General features: G+C 38.4%; 1 protein-coding gene across 11 annotated transcripts in view; it reads left to right on the forward strand.

The window, feature by feature from the left end:
- The window catches only part of ubr4 (ubiquitin protein ligase E3 component n-recognin 4), a 50,504-nt gene that overhangs the window by 9,116 nt on the left and 27,046 nt on the right, over positions 1-14,342 (forward strand). For 7 of the 11 annotated variants that reach the window (XM_016484703.1, XM_016484706.1, XM_016484707.1 and 4 more), the window contains 29 exons: positions 672-828; positions 909-994; positions 1,107-1,276; positions 1,437-1,716; positions 1,799-1,937; positions 2,080-2,159; positions 3,104-3,232; positions 3,324-3,506; positions 3,624-3,746; positions 3,834-4,063; positions 4,412-4,530; positions 4,628-4,725; positions 4,807-4,964; positions 5,046-5,252; positions 5,344-5,445; positions 5,536-5,636; positions 5,718-6,105; positions 6,631-6,694; positions 6,779-6,970; positions 7,055-7,125; positions 7,218-7,410; positions 8,987-9,220; positions 9,308-9,478; positions 9,568-9,750; positions 9,837-9,995; positions 10,086-10,238; positions 11,928-12,155; positions 13,109-13,266; positions 13,388-13,559. In XM_016484703.1, coding sequence (XP_016340189.1) covers positions 672-828; positions 909-994; positions 1,107-1,276; positions 1,437-1,716; positions 1,799-1,937; positions 2,080-2,159; positions 3,104-3,232; positions 3,324-3,506; positions 3,624-3,746; positions 3,834-4,063; positions 4,412-4,530; positions 4,628-4,725; positions 4,807-4,964; positions 5,046-5,252; positions 5,344-5,445; positions 5,536-5,636; positions 5,718-6,105; positions 6,631-6,694; positions 6,779-6,970; positions 7,055-7,125; positions 7,218-7,410; positions 8,987-9,220; positions 9,308-9,478; positions 9,568-9,750; positions 9,837-9,995; positions 10,086-10,238; positions 11,928-12,155; positions 13,109-13,266; positions 13,388-13,559 — 4,728 coding nt within the window. The remainder of the gene's footprint in view (positions 1-671; positions 829-908; positions 995-1,106; positions 1,277-1,436; positions 1,717-1,798; positions 1,938-2,079; positions 2,160-3,103; positions 3,233-3,323; positions 3,507-3,623; positions 3,747-3,833; positions 4,064-4,411; positions 4,531-4,627; positions 4,726-4,806; positions 4,965-5,045; positions 5,253-5,343; positions 5,446-5,535; positions 5,637-5,717; positions 6,106-6,630; positions 6,695-6,778; positions 6,971-7,054; positions 7,126-7,217; positions 7,411-8,986; positions 9,221-9,307; positions 9,479-9,567; positions 9,751-9,836; positions 9,996-10,085; positions 10,239-11,927; positions 12,156-13,108; positions 13,267-13,387; positions 13,560-14,342) is intronic. The other 4 variants (XM_016484713.1, XM_016484714.1, XM_016484711.1 and 1 more) reach the window with 3 other exon arrangements.

Raw genomic sequence — 14,342 nt, forward strand, 5'->3', positions numbered from 1 at the left:
CAGACCGATGAGCTTTGTAAAAATCGACGCGTTTCAGAAAGGCGGGGCATAGTGGAGAAACAATAATGTACAGTATGTGGAAAATAATGTGTTTTTTTTTACCTTAAACCGCATAAACGCATTTCATTACACCAAATACACCAAATAATGTTCTTTTTAGCAACATCATAAGACCCCTTTAACTATTTAATTAAGGGCGTTCGGTTTTTTTTTTTGTCATTCAAATTTTTCTAATAAATGCATGAATAGTACTGAAAATTTTTCAAAAACAAGCTTTTGTTTCTGTGTGATATTTCAACTATGCCATTATCTTGTCAGTATAAGTCCAATATAACTGCCATATCTGCCAGTGCAAAATAAATAATAACTTTTTTTTTAATTAAATAAATTTTTACATTTGTATTATATTATTTTAATATAATTATATATTTTTTATAATTATTTTAATATTTATTTATTTATTTTATTCATTACATGATGAGTGAAAAGGGTTGCCGTTTCATGTTGACTTTTCAGTTTTTGAAATATATTATTTTTATATATTCAGTAATATATATCATTTTTAGTTATTATTTTATTAATTTATTTACTAATTTACATCACATTACATGATGAGTGAAGTTTTTCAAAAGCGGTTTCATGTTAAACTAAAGACACGTTTCTTGTTCCAGTTTTTGAGTTTGGCCTCAAGCATACTGAACTTCATCACCACCTCCATGCTGAAGTCCAGAAACAATTTCATTCGCAACTACCTGAGCGTGTCTCTCACGGAGCAGCACATGGCCACCCTCGCCAGCATCATCAAGGATGTCGACAAAGATGTCAAAGGTTTTTTAAATCCGTCACTCTAATCGAACATTTAGGCTTCCATTTAGGCTTTTCCTAACATGTAACTTTTTTTTGTCCAGGGTCCTCTGATGAAGAGTTCGCCTCTGCCCTCTATCACTTTAATCACTCTCTGGTAACATCAGACCTGCCCTCTCCATCCCTACAGGTAAATTTTGAAATATGCTTAAAAAAATACCTGTATTATATTAATATTAATGTAACACATTTTTGATAGGCATCAGGTATCTGATACTTTGTTTTCTATAACTTTTCCTCAGAACACTCTTCTGCAGCAGTTGGGTGTAGCCCCGTTCTCAGAGGGCCCCTGGCCCATGTACATCCATCCTCAGTCCCTCTCAGTGCTCTCCAGGTTACTGCTGATCTGGCAGCATAAAGCCAGCCAGCAGGGGGAGCCTGATGTACCCGAGTGCATGAAGGTCTGGGAAAGGTAAGATGTCGCCAAATCTTACAGAATTACAGCTCTTTTTTTCAAATGTAGAATTGGATTGTACACCAAATTCTCACCCATGTGTTTTTTGTGCATTAGCGTGAAGTTTGTATAACATCATGTTACATATTCTCAACCGGTATATGTTTTTTTTTTTAAGGTTTGTGGGCACTCTAAAACAGCACACACTACAGGGAGCAGTCCCTGCTGATGAGGACCTCAACGTTGAACACCTTCAGCTGCTTCTGCTCATCTTTCACAACTTCTCTGAAAAGGGCCGCCACAACATCCTCACCCTCTGCATGCAGGCCATCGCTGAAATCGCTGCCCATGTCGATTCTCAGCTTCAAGCTGTACCCCTCAACCTGGCCCGCATCTTGCTTGTGTTCGACTACCTGCTGCACCAGTACTCAAAAGCTCCCATGTACTTGTTTGAGCAGGTACGAATGTAGCTGTACTTTCACTGGAAACATGTCACTGCATTGTAGCTTGTTTGTAACAATGTTTTATTTGCTCACTCAGGTTCAGTACAATCTTCTGACACCCCTGTCATCTGGGGCCAGTTCAGGACAAGATGGAGGAAAGAGAGGTGCCGTCCCACTTTATTATGGTTTCAAAGAGGTGGAGGAGAACTGGGCCAAGCACTGCTCGGCAGGTAGGAGTAAGTCAGAACTCTTATATTTTTCTCCATTATGCCCTTGATGGTCGATATCAAACATACTGCAGTACAATAGTTGTAAGCTTTGCTAATCTAGTGCAAGAATGGTTTTGATTGTTATTTATCTGTCATCACTCTCATTTAGATTCCACAGTACAGCCGAAATTCTACTGCGTTCTGTCTCCTGAAGCCTCAGAGGATGACAGGAGTCGACTTGATGGCAAGGTGAGGCTACACATCACAATTCTACACAAGTATTAGAGCCATGGGAGTGTCTGTGCACCTAGTTAAAGAAAAACATTTTAGTCTGAACCAAACTTTTTCTTGGAAAAGTGGCATGAAATTAAAGTCTTATGTCTTAAAGTGGGCTGCTTTAATTACTCAATTTTTTTAAAAACATTTTTATAATACTTATTTTTTTATTTAAATGTAATTATATACTATATTATTATATTTTATATTACAATGTAATATAATTAATTCGATTATTATTATTATTATTATACAATTATTTTAATTATAACAGTTTTTGTATCTGATTTTGAGAACATCAGATGTTTTTAAAAAATACTTTTAAAAGGTTTATAAATGTTACACTATTAGACTATTTAAGAAACCACATAAATATTATAAAAATTGTGAAATACTGGTGACAAGGTACAGTAGAAAAATATACACTTTTCCTTTTTTATCAGTTATCATGAACAGAGTATCTACCCTCTATTTTATCTCAAGCTAATTTTTCAGAATCAGTGAATTACAATAAAAGTTCAAAGCTGAAGTTAAGAAGCTAAAGTTCAGCTAAATGCTTCAGTGTTTTTCCCCACATTAAATGATGAAATTAATTAAAAAATGTATTAAATAAAATTAAAATAGAGCATACAACTTAGGACTCTGTACACCAAAAATTGTATTGTGTATATTTATTATTATTTTAATATGCCAATAATAATTATTAAAATAATAAACACATTAATATGGTGCTATAAAAATTAAATGATAGGCCAGGCTTTAATGCATCACTCAGTTTCATACAATATATATCGGAGGTCGTGCTCCGTGTCTTTATTTACCTTGAGGTTCTTGGCAATAAAAATGAGGCCCCTGCTTTATATAAAAAAAAATGAATATAAGAAGTTAATGTGCGTGTTATTTGTCAACTGTTACAGGCCTTCCAAGTGCTGTTCAATGGCACAGTAAAGTATGATGACTTATACTCCTCTCTGATCTCCCTGCTGGCTGCGGGATCCCGCTTTGACACAGCAAGACGGCAAGAAAACAAGCCCATCACCCCAGTAGTGAGTTACACACATTCTGCAATATTCACAATCACCTTGTGTTTGTGCTGGTTGACTTTGCCCTAAATGTTGCTGTCAATCTCTGGTACAGGAAGCATGTTCGTTGCAGTACTACTTCCTGGTGCTGTGGAAGATCCTGGGAGTGCTGCCACCCTCGAAGACCTATATTGAGCTGCTTAAGAGCGGCAACAGTGACCCCAGTGAGAGCGACATCTTGCACACCCTAAGATGGTCATCGAGGTTACGAGTCAGTACCTACGTCAACTGGATCAAGGTAAGTTTTATCATTTTAACAATAAGAAAAAAATAATGAATTGATCAAGGTGTCTTGAAGTTTTAAAGGTCAGTCTGAGTGTAATTCATGCGATTCATGTTCACTCTCTTTTATCAGGAGTACCTAGTGAAACAGGGAATGAAAGCTGACCACGCCACATCTCTGATCGAAGTGGCCTCAGCCAAATGCAGTGAAGTGAAATATGACATGGAGCTCGCAGAGGAATACATCGCCAGACAGGTGCACTCTTAGAGTAGCCATTAATGGGTGATATAGATTTTTCTGCTCGCTCCTAATATATGACCTCATAAATCCTCTCCTCCATAGATCTCATCGTTTTGCTGCGTGGACTCCAACAGCATCCTACCTCTTCACCAAGTACCCTCTCTACAAACCATCTACACATTGGATGCTGTGATTTCCAAAGTGCAAGTGTCTTTAGATGAGCATTTCTCCAAAGTAGCTGCTGATACAGACCCCCACAAATCCTCCGAGATCACCAAAAACCTGCTGCCCGCCACGCTGCAGCTCATCGACGTCTACACAGCCTTCACCAGGTGCTTGTTTTTATTGAGGGTGTCTGTTTGATGGATTTGTGTGAGGAATAGACTGAAATTTAAGGTGCTGTTGTTAACTCTTAATCTCTGTGATTCTTGAGTTAAGGTACGATTAATATCATAATGTCTTATGTTTTTTGAGTGTCTTCAAACACGTTTAATATAGTGCACATCATTTGATAACCTTCGGAAAAGGTGATCACATTTGGAAAAAACATCTAGCATTTTGCCTTTAAATAACATTAGAGTAAATGACATTCATTTTAATAAAAATTTTAGGTGAACCATCTCAAATAAACATTACAAATCCAAATATGTGAATGGTCTGCTGGTCATATGTTTGCTCAGGTCATACCTTCTGATGAGCCTGCCAGAGGAAGGAGAAAACAAACCCACAGAAGCTAAACTGCAGGGTTATGCTGCTGTGTTGTCCATTGGGTCCACGCGCTGCAAAGCCAATTTGCTTGGTAAGAATTCTGGATAAAATCAAGATGTTATGGACTCAATGGCTTTTATGTAAATTTGAATATCTAATCCATTGTTGTTCTATTTTTACTCTTTCAGGTCAGACTGTGATGCAGAATCTGCCATCAGCTGTTCAGACACTGTGTGAAACATGGAACAACATTCACACCAATGAATTCCCTAACTTTGGCTCATGGGTTAGAATGCTTTTCCTTCAACTCTTCGAGTAAATATACTCTCACTACTTCACCGTACACTGATCGGTTCTTTGTCCACAGCGGAACGCCTTTGCCAATGACACCATCCCATCGGAAAGTTACATCAGCGCCATTCAGGCTGCCCACCTGGGGACCCTCAGCAACCAATCGCTGCCCGTAGCCTCCTCGCTCAAACACATTCTGCTCTCATTAGTGCGCCTTACTGGGGACCTCATTGTGTAAGTCTTGAGCGACAGTTGAAACAGACAAATCATATAAAAGATTGACTAATGTTAAAGATTACTTGTGTTTTGCTGCAGCACAGAGGAGCTGAACAGTCCACAGGTGATCCGCTCGCTGCTGCCTCTCCTGCTGGAGAGCAGCACAGAGAGCGTGGCAGAGATCTGCTGCACTTCGCTGGAGAGGATCTTGGGTCCTGCCGAATCAGACGCTTTCCTGGCTCTCGTCTACGAGCGCCTCATCACAGGCTGCTACAACATCATCGCCAATCACTCTGACCCCAACAGGTTGGACCCCAGATGATCATATGATTTTTAAGCAGACTCCTGAACTGCAATCTAAAAGAATTTAGATTAATATTGTTCTGTTTCCAATTAGTGGTCTGGATGAGTCCATTCTTGAAGAGTGTCTACAGTACTTGGAGAAACAGCTGGAAAGCAGTCAGGTCCGCAAAGCAATGGAGGAGTTCTTCTCATTCAGGTAGGTCTTGGCCAAATAATATTTCTTTCGAAATTGCTAGAAGCATTCTGCATCAATTTAATACATCCTTTTCCCCCTCTTTTCTTGTAGCGGAGAATTGGTGCAGATCATGATGGCCACTGCCAATGAGAATCTATCAGCAAAGTTCTGTAACCGGGTTCTGAAATTCTTCACTAAACTTTTCCAGCTCAGTAAGTAGCCATGCACTGTTTCCCAAAATTATGGCATCTGATTTCCCCCTCTCACATGTCCCATCTGTGTTCACCCCTCAGCGGAAAAGAGCCCCAATCCCAGCCTTCTGTGCCTGTGCGGCTCGCTAGCCCAGCTGGCTTGTGTGGAGCCCACGAGGCTGCAGGCCTGGCTGAGGCGCATGACGGCCTCCCCTCCTAAAGATTCGGACCAGCTGGACACAGTGCAAGAGAACAGGCAGCTACTGCAACTCCTCACCTCCTACATTGTCCGTGATAACAGCCAGGTGGGCGAGGGCGTCTGCACTGTGCTTCTGAGCACTCTCATACCCATGGCAACAGAGATGCTGGCCAGCGGGGATGGGGCGGGCTTCCCTGAACTTATGGTCATCATGGTCACTCTAGCCAGTGCGGGACAAGGAGCAGGACATCTACAGCTACACAGAGCTGCCATTGACTGGCTCACGAGATGGCAAGTGACTTGGATATAAATATATATTAAAAAATATAATAATATAATATTGTAAGAAGAAATATTATGAAAAAAATGTATAATAATAAAATATATATATATATATATATATATATATATATATATAAATTGTTATATTATTAATATATATATAATTATATATATGTTATGTAAAACATTTTACATTATATTTAAATAATAATGAATGTTATTATAAAAAGTATAAACTATGTTTTAATGTAATATACAATTTAAATGTAACGAACATATTTGCATTTAAATGTCAGCATTTTATTAGACACATTTTTGAAGTGTATGTTTCCTAGAAGGGAGTGTTTCCTGTTTTTTCCTTGAAGAGAATAAAAGGATTATAAATTTATGCATGTACGTTCATATCAGCTTAAAGTTTAGACCTCAATATGACATAAAACTACCACACTGAAGCCACAAAACTCCATCCTGATTTCATGGGGTCTTTTACCTCCAATTTAATCTAAATCTGACCTTTTCCTATTTATCTTTCAGTAAAAAATACTTGTATCAGAAGAATGTCGTGGAAAAAGTTACAGCCAATGTGTCACAAGGCAAGGTAGGTGTTAAGTCCATTTTAAGGATAACCATTTGCACATCTTGTGTTTGTGTGGCACCATAAGTGAAACATTCTTGTTTGCAGCATGCAAGCATGCTGGAGTGTGCCTGCCACATCATTTCCTACCTGGCAGATGTGATGAATGCTTTAAGGCAGAGCAGCGGCCAGGGCTCATCCCAGCTCTTGATGGAGGGAGAGGAAAAGGCTATTGAAGTTGACTCTGACTGGGTGGAGGAGCTGGCTGTAGAGGAGGAAGACTCACAGGCTGAAGACTCGGTCAGGAGATGGTCTACTCACTGTGCCTTAGATTTAAATATTGCTTCAATTTTTCCAATCATATCTGAGTTTCTTGTGTTTTAGGATGAGGATTCGCTCTGCAATAAGCTATGCACCTTCACCATCACACAAAAGGAGTTCATGAACCAGCACTGGTAATGGATCCACTCGGCATTCCTTTGCTATGCAACAGAAGCATTCAGAAGCTGTGCTGTCGCTCTTTAATTTCCTGCTCTTCCCCATACAGGTATCACTGTCACACTTGTAAGATGGTGGATGGGGTAGGTGTGTGCACAGTGTGTGCCAAGGTCTGTCACAAAGATCATGAGATCTCCTATGCCAAATACGGCTCTTTCTTCTGTGACTGCGGTGCCAAGGAGGATGGCAGCTGCCAGGTGAGACCGAATACTTCAGGTCATCATGGGAAAAGAGCAACTGCGGTAACTTTGGCTTGCAAATCATTTATTATTGACTGACATTAGCTCATTTCAGACCTCCCTCAATTCATCAGGGTTTGCAACATTTCATCTTTTCCTTTCTTGATAGTTAAGCAAATTTATCCTCCTTACTGTTTGGTAGTTTATTAATTCAGATTAATTCAGTTCATTTCATTATATTGTTAAAGGAATAGTTCACCCAAAAAATAAACAATTACTCATGTTGTTTCAAAGCCACAGGAATAGTTGTTGCGTACCTGTTTCCATAGTAGTAACTATTGCTGTTAAACTCCACAAAAGACAAAAAAAACAACAAAAAAGTAGTCAAAAATCGACTAAATGAAGACTTGCATTATGTCACAAGCTGTAACAATCAAAAACAATTTATATATGTCATAAAAATGTCATAATTTCAAATTTGATTGAATTAATATTCAGTTCATTTACTGATCAAGAATGCAATATTTAAGTCTCCAACTTTCTGTGTGCAACTCTGTTATTGCATGGTCTTAGCTTATTACAATAACAAATGTAGCATTCCTTCAAATTTTACACCAACACAAAATTTCAGTCCTTTTGTACTGCATGGCTGGACGAAAAGTAAATGGTTCAAACCGGTTACAAATCCTTTTATTTTTCGAAATAGTTTATCAGTAACTACAAAAAAAAAACATTTGAACCCAAACTAGCATAAGCTCAACTTAGACAAAATTTGCAACCTTTTATTGATTGCTTGTTTACTTGCACTAATGTTCAAAAGTTATAAGAGTCGGTATAATATTTTTTTATGTTTTTTAAAAAATGTCTCTTGTTCTCTCAAAGTCTGCATCTATTTGATCCAAAATACAGTAAAAACATTCATATTTTTGAAATAGTATTACAATTTAAAAGAATGATTTTCTATTTTAATATATTTTAATATTTTGATATGTTTTCAGCAGCCATTACTTCAGTCTTCAATGCCACAGAATCTTTCTGAAATCCTTCACAAATCAATTTCTTAAAAAAATATATAATCTTGCTGACTTTAAACTTTTGAATGGTAGTATATTTATTTAATTTATAAATTTACATTTTGCCAGTTTTAGTCAACGTTTATTTCTAGAAAATTGTGGAATTGCACAATCCAGATAGCTGCAAAAATTGCAAACCCTCATAGAAAATTTATTACAAAAAACACTAAGTGTAGACAGAAATAAATACTTCATTTTTATTTTGATGGCCCATGTAATACCTTGTTTGTGAAAAAATTTGGAACAACATGAGGGTGAGTAAATGATGTTACAATTTTAATGTTTGGGTGAACTGTTCCTTTAATCTTCAATATAGTTGTTGTATTTCCTTAAGATTTTCACTTAATTTTCTAATCTAAAAAGCTTTTTCAGATGATCATTTCAACATTTAAGCCATATCCACTCATGCATGTCTCCTTGATGGAAACACAAAGCATGTAACAGTCAAATTTGATTCCCTCTTCCCTGTGGTGCCCCCTCCTGGCATATACATCCTTTGTAATTTAGTCTGAGTAATGAAATGTATCCCATATCCCTGATCTTGGGTCTGTATCCTTGTTTTACAGGCTCTAGTGAAAAGAAGTCCCAGCAGTGGAATGAGCTCCACCATGAAGGAGTCCTCTGCATTCCAGAGCGAGCTGCGCATGCCGGAGAGCGCCATCCGCCACCAGAGCTCCTCACCCGCGGACAAGGGAAAAGTCACCATCTGTGACGGCAAAAGCAGCGACGACGACAAGCCTAAGAAGAGCAGCGTGTGTAAAAACATCGAGGGCTGCAGAGAGGATCTACTCATCCAAGTGGTACGAGAATTTCTTCGCTCTTTATTCTCTGAAACTGTTTTGATATCAAAAGTGCATCTGACTCACTGTAATCATTCTTTTTCACAGGCGAGCTCCTCCACTGCAGCCCTGGTGCTGGAGTTGCTCATTTTCCTAATGGACGCCATTCAGACCAATTTCCAGCAGGCATCGGCGGTGGGTAGCAGCAGCCGGGCTCAACACGCTCTCAACGAATTACACACTCAAGACAAGACTGTTGAGATGACAGACCAGCTCATGGTATGAACCAAACACCTTAAGAATAATTCTAACACACGTGGATTTCTTGAATCACAATTGCTAACACTAAACATGTTTTTATCCTACAGGTTCCCACACTGGGCTCACAAGAGGGAGCTTTTGAGAACGTCAGGATGAACTACAGTGGAGATCAAGGACAGACCATCCGCCAGCTCATCAGCGCCCATGTGCTGCGTCGGGTGGCCATGTGTGTGTTGTCGTCCCCTCACGGACGCAGACAACACCTCGCTGTCAGCCATGAGAAGGGCAAGGTAATCTAGAAAACCCGAACGTGTGTTTGTATCATTGCAACTTCATGTTTAATTGTGACTACATGGTGATTGGCTGTTTTTTGCAGATCACGGTCCTGCAGTTGTCTGCGCTGTTGAAGCAGGCTGACTCCAGTAAGAGGAAACTGACTCTGACTCGCCTGGCCTCTGCTCCAGTCCCCTTCACAGTGCTCAGCCTCACAGGAAACCCCTGTAATGAGGACTATCTGGCAGTGTGTGGACTCAAGGTAACAAACACAGTGAAGGAAACTATGAAGGATTTATTTCACAGGTTTGTTTCCGCTGACTTTAGTCTTGTTTCTCTGTCTCATCTACAGGACTGCCACGTTCTGACTTTCAGCAGCACAGGCTCCGTCTCAGATCACTTAGTCCTGCATCCTCAACTTGCCACTGGAAACTTCATCATCAAGGCCATATGGCTTCCTGGATCACAGACTGAATTGGCTATCATCACTGCTGATTTTGTCAAGGTGATTAATATTGTCAAATAAAAAAATTGATACACAAATTTAAAAAAATTGTAAAATAAATTAAATGTATAAAAAATATATGTTTGGGCTCCGTAATATTTTTGTTGTTTGAAAAGTCCCTAATGTTCACCAAAGCTGCATTTATTTAATAAAAAAATACAGTACATTAAAATGTTAATACAACTTAAATTACGTTTTCGGTTTTAATATATCTTAAAGGATTAGTTCACTTCTGAATTAAAATTTCCTCATTTACTCACCCCCATGTCATCCAAGATGTTCATGTCTTTCTTTCTTCAGTCAAAAAGAAATTAAGGTTTTTGAGGAAAACATTCCAGGGTTTTTCTCTATATAGTGGACTTCAGTGGGGTTCACTGGGTGGAAGGTCCAAATTGCAGCTTCAGTGCAGCTTCAAAGCGTTCTACACGGTCCCAGACGAGGAAGAAGGGTCTTATCTAGCGAAATGATCTGTCATTTTCTAAAAAAAAAATGACAATATATATACTTTTTAACCTCAAACTCTCGTCTTGTCTAATTCTGCGTGAACTCTGTGCATTCCGGTTCATGACAGTTAGGGTATATCGAAAAACTCCCATCTCATTTTCTCCTCCAACTTCAAAATCGTTCTAAATCGTCCTACATTGCTGTTTTATCCCTCCAACTTCAAAATCATTCTAAATCGTCCTACATCGCTGTTTTACCGTTTTTTTGTAAAGGGCATTTGATCTTCTTTGCACGTTCACTTTGTAAACACTTTTGTAAACGCTGCTACTTCTGCAGCGATGTAGGGTGATTTTGAAGTTGGAGGAGAAAATGAGATGGGAGTTTTTTCGACCTACCCTAACTGTTTCGAATGGGACTGCACAGAGTACGCATGCGCATTGCAGAGCTACACAAGACAAGTGTTTGAGGTTAAAAAGTATATAATTTTTATTCTTTTTTAGAAAATGACCGATTGTTTCGCTAGATAAGACCCTTCTTCCTTGTCTGGGATCGTGTAGAACACTTTGAAGCTGCACTGAAGCTGCAATTTGGACCTTCCACCCAGTGAACCCCACTGAAGTCCACTATATAGAGAAAAACCCTGGAATGTTTTCCTCAAAAACCTTAATTTCTTTTCGACTGAAGAAAGAAAGACATGAACATCTTGGATGACATGGGGGTGAGTAAATTGAGGAAATTTTAATTCAGAAGTGAACTAATCCTTTAAGATGTTATATATTCCTGTGATGGCAAAGGTGAATTTTTGGCGCCATTACTCTTCAGTTTCGCATGATCCCTCAGAAATTATTCTAATTTGCTTATTTAGTGCTCAAGAAACATTTCTTATCAATGTTGAAAAGAGTATTTTTCTTTCTTTTTAAAGTAATTTTGTAGAAACCTTTTTTCAGTATTTTTTGATGAATAGAAAGTTCAAAAGAACAACATTGATTTGAAATAGAAATCTTTTGTAACATAAATGTCTTTACTGTCACGTTTGATCAATTTAATGCATCCTTGCTGATCAACTTTGTTAAAAAAAATTCTTACTGACCCCAAACTTTTGAATGGCACTATGTATAACGATAGTTCTTGCTGTATTTAAATTAAAAATACATTTATCCTCAAAAGGGACACACATTTGCCTATATAGTCATGTGTCATCAGTTTTATCATAAGTAATGTCTCTTAAATCACTATTTTTTGCAGATTTATGACTTATCTGTGGATGCCCTGAGCCCCATGTACTACTTCCTGCTACCAAGTTCAAAGATCAGAGATGCCACATTCCTGTTCAACGAGGAGGGCAAAAACATCATTGTGATCATGTCCTCAGCTGGCTACATGTACACTCAGGTGATGGACGAGTCCAGCAGTGCCCAGCATGGCCCTTTCTATGTCACCAACGTTCTGGAGATCAACCACGAGGACCTGAAGGTTTTACAATGTTCTGTCTTCCTATATAGTCAGATAGACTGCAATAAGTTAACAGACATGAACATCTTGGATGACATGGGGGTGAGTAAATTGAGGAAATTTTAATTCAGAAGTGAACTAATCCTTTAAGATGTTATATATTCCTGTGATGGCAAAGGTGAATTTTTGGCGCCATTACTCTTCAGTTTCGCATGATCCCTCAGAAATTATTCTAATTTGCTTATTTAGTGCTCAAGAAACATTTCTTATCAATGTTGAAAAGAGTATTTTTCTTTCTTTTTAAAGTAATTTTGTAGAAACCTTTTTTCAGTATTTTTTGATGAATAGAAAGTTCAAAAGAACAACATTGATTTGAAATAGAAATCTTTTGTAACATAAATGTCTTTACTGTCACGTTTGATCAATTTAATGCATCCTTGCTGATCAACTTTGTTAAAAAAAATTCTTACTGACCCCAAACTTTTGAATGGCACTATGTATAACGATAGTTCTTGCTGTATTTAAATTAAAAATACATTTATCCTCAAAAGGGACACACATTTGCCTATATAGTCATGTGTCATCAGTTTTATCATAAGTAATGTCTCTTAAATCACTATTTTTTGCAGATTTATGACTTATCTGTGGATGCCCTGAGCCCCATGTACTACTTCCTGCTACCAAGTTCAAAGATCAGAGATGCCACATTCCTGTTCAACGAGGAGGGCAAAAACATCATTGTGATCATGTCCTCAGCTGGCTACATGTACACTCAGGTGATGGACGAGTCCAGCAGTGCCCAGCATGGCCCTTTCTATGTCACCAACGTTCTGGAGATCAACCACGAGGACCTGAAGGTTTTACAATGTTCTGTCTTCCTATATAGTCAGATAGACTGCAATAAGTTAACCAAGTAGATTCAGAATGGATTGAGTGTGACCGCATGCTGAGTTTGTTGTGTGTTTGCTTCGCAGGACAGTAATGGCCAGGTGGCTGGAGGTGGAGTCTCTGTGTATTACTCCCACGTCCTGCAGATGCTCTTCTTCAGCTACAGTCAGGGCAAGTCATTCGCTGCCACAGTGAGCTGCAGCAACATGGAAATACGGAGACTCTTTACCATCAATGTCAAAGGGTAGGATTCTTCTTCCTCTTCTAAATTTGTACAGAAACGTTTAATCTAAAAAATTAGATTGTAACACTCTTTCTCTCATGTGTTTTGTTTTTCTCTAATGTTTGTTCTCTTGCACATGCAGATCTAATGGAAGTAGTAAGACATCTCCAGCACTCTGTCAGTGGTCAGAAGTGATGAACCACCCAGGTTTGGTGTGCTGTGTCCAGCAGACCACAGGCATCCCTCTGGTCATCATGGTAAAACCAGACACGTTCCTCATCCAGGAGATCAAAACCCTGCCTGCAAAAGCTAAGGTCAGTTTTTAGAAATTCCTAGTGGTCCTAAGGAAGTATAAAATATATTATAAAAGTTTAAATATTTTATTGTAAAAAAACACATTGATTTCTAGGGCTGGGTTTTGACACAAATTTCACGATTCGATTCGATTCTCATTCACAAGTTTTCGATTCGATTCAATGCCGATTATTTTGGATTATGGCTGCACGATTAATCGAATGCGATTGTCATGCGCATTTTGTTAGTAAAGCCGGTTCTGTAATCAGCTGGAAATCATCATCACGTGCTTTCAGATGGAGCAGCATTTACTACACATGTTGAATCTTCTGTTTATTCAGCTGCAGCGATAGGCATTGCCTGGGTTTCTTCTGCGAGGCGTATCTGGAGTTTCAGCGCGAGAGCGCCCTTTGGCCTTTGGATGGAGATTTACTGCTGATCACAGAACCGTGCTTCACTGAAAGATGCACATGACAATCTTAGCTTCTGTTGAATCGCAATCTCGATTCCATTTCGATTTATCGTGCAGCCCTATTTTGGATATATATCAGGTAGTACTTGCCAAATTTTCTCAAGGAAAAAAAATCTCTCAACTAATGCTGTAAAATATACATGAGAGTAATTTGGTACTACATTACTATAATATTGAAGGTTAAAATTGACTGATTTGTAAGCTATAGTAAAAATTATAATGAATATGTTATATGGTTCATATATTTAGCAAAATACAACAGCAAAATCTACAGTTTATTTTTCTGTTTGACTAATGAGTTTATGGTCACCGAATATGTTTGTTTCTGAGG

Source organism: Sinocyclocheilus anshuiensis, unplaced genomic scaffold (assembly GCF_001515605.1).
Source record: "Sinocyclocheilus anshuiensis isolate Anshui unplaced genomic scaffold, SAMN03320099.WGS_v1.1 scaffold1114, whole genome shotgun sequence".
Taxonomy (NCBI): domain Eukaryota; kingdom Metazoa; phylum Chordata; class Actinopteri; order Cypriniformes; family Cyprinidae; genus Sinocyclocheilus; species Sinocyclocheilus anshuiensis.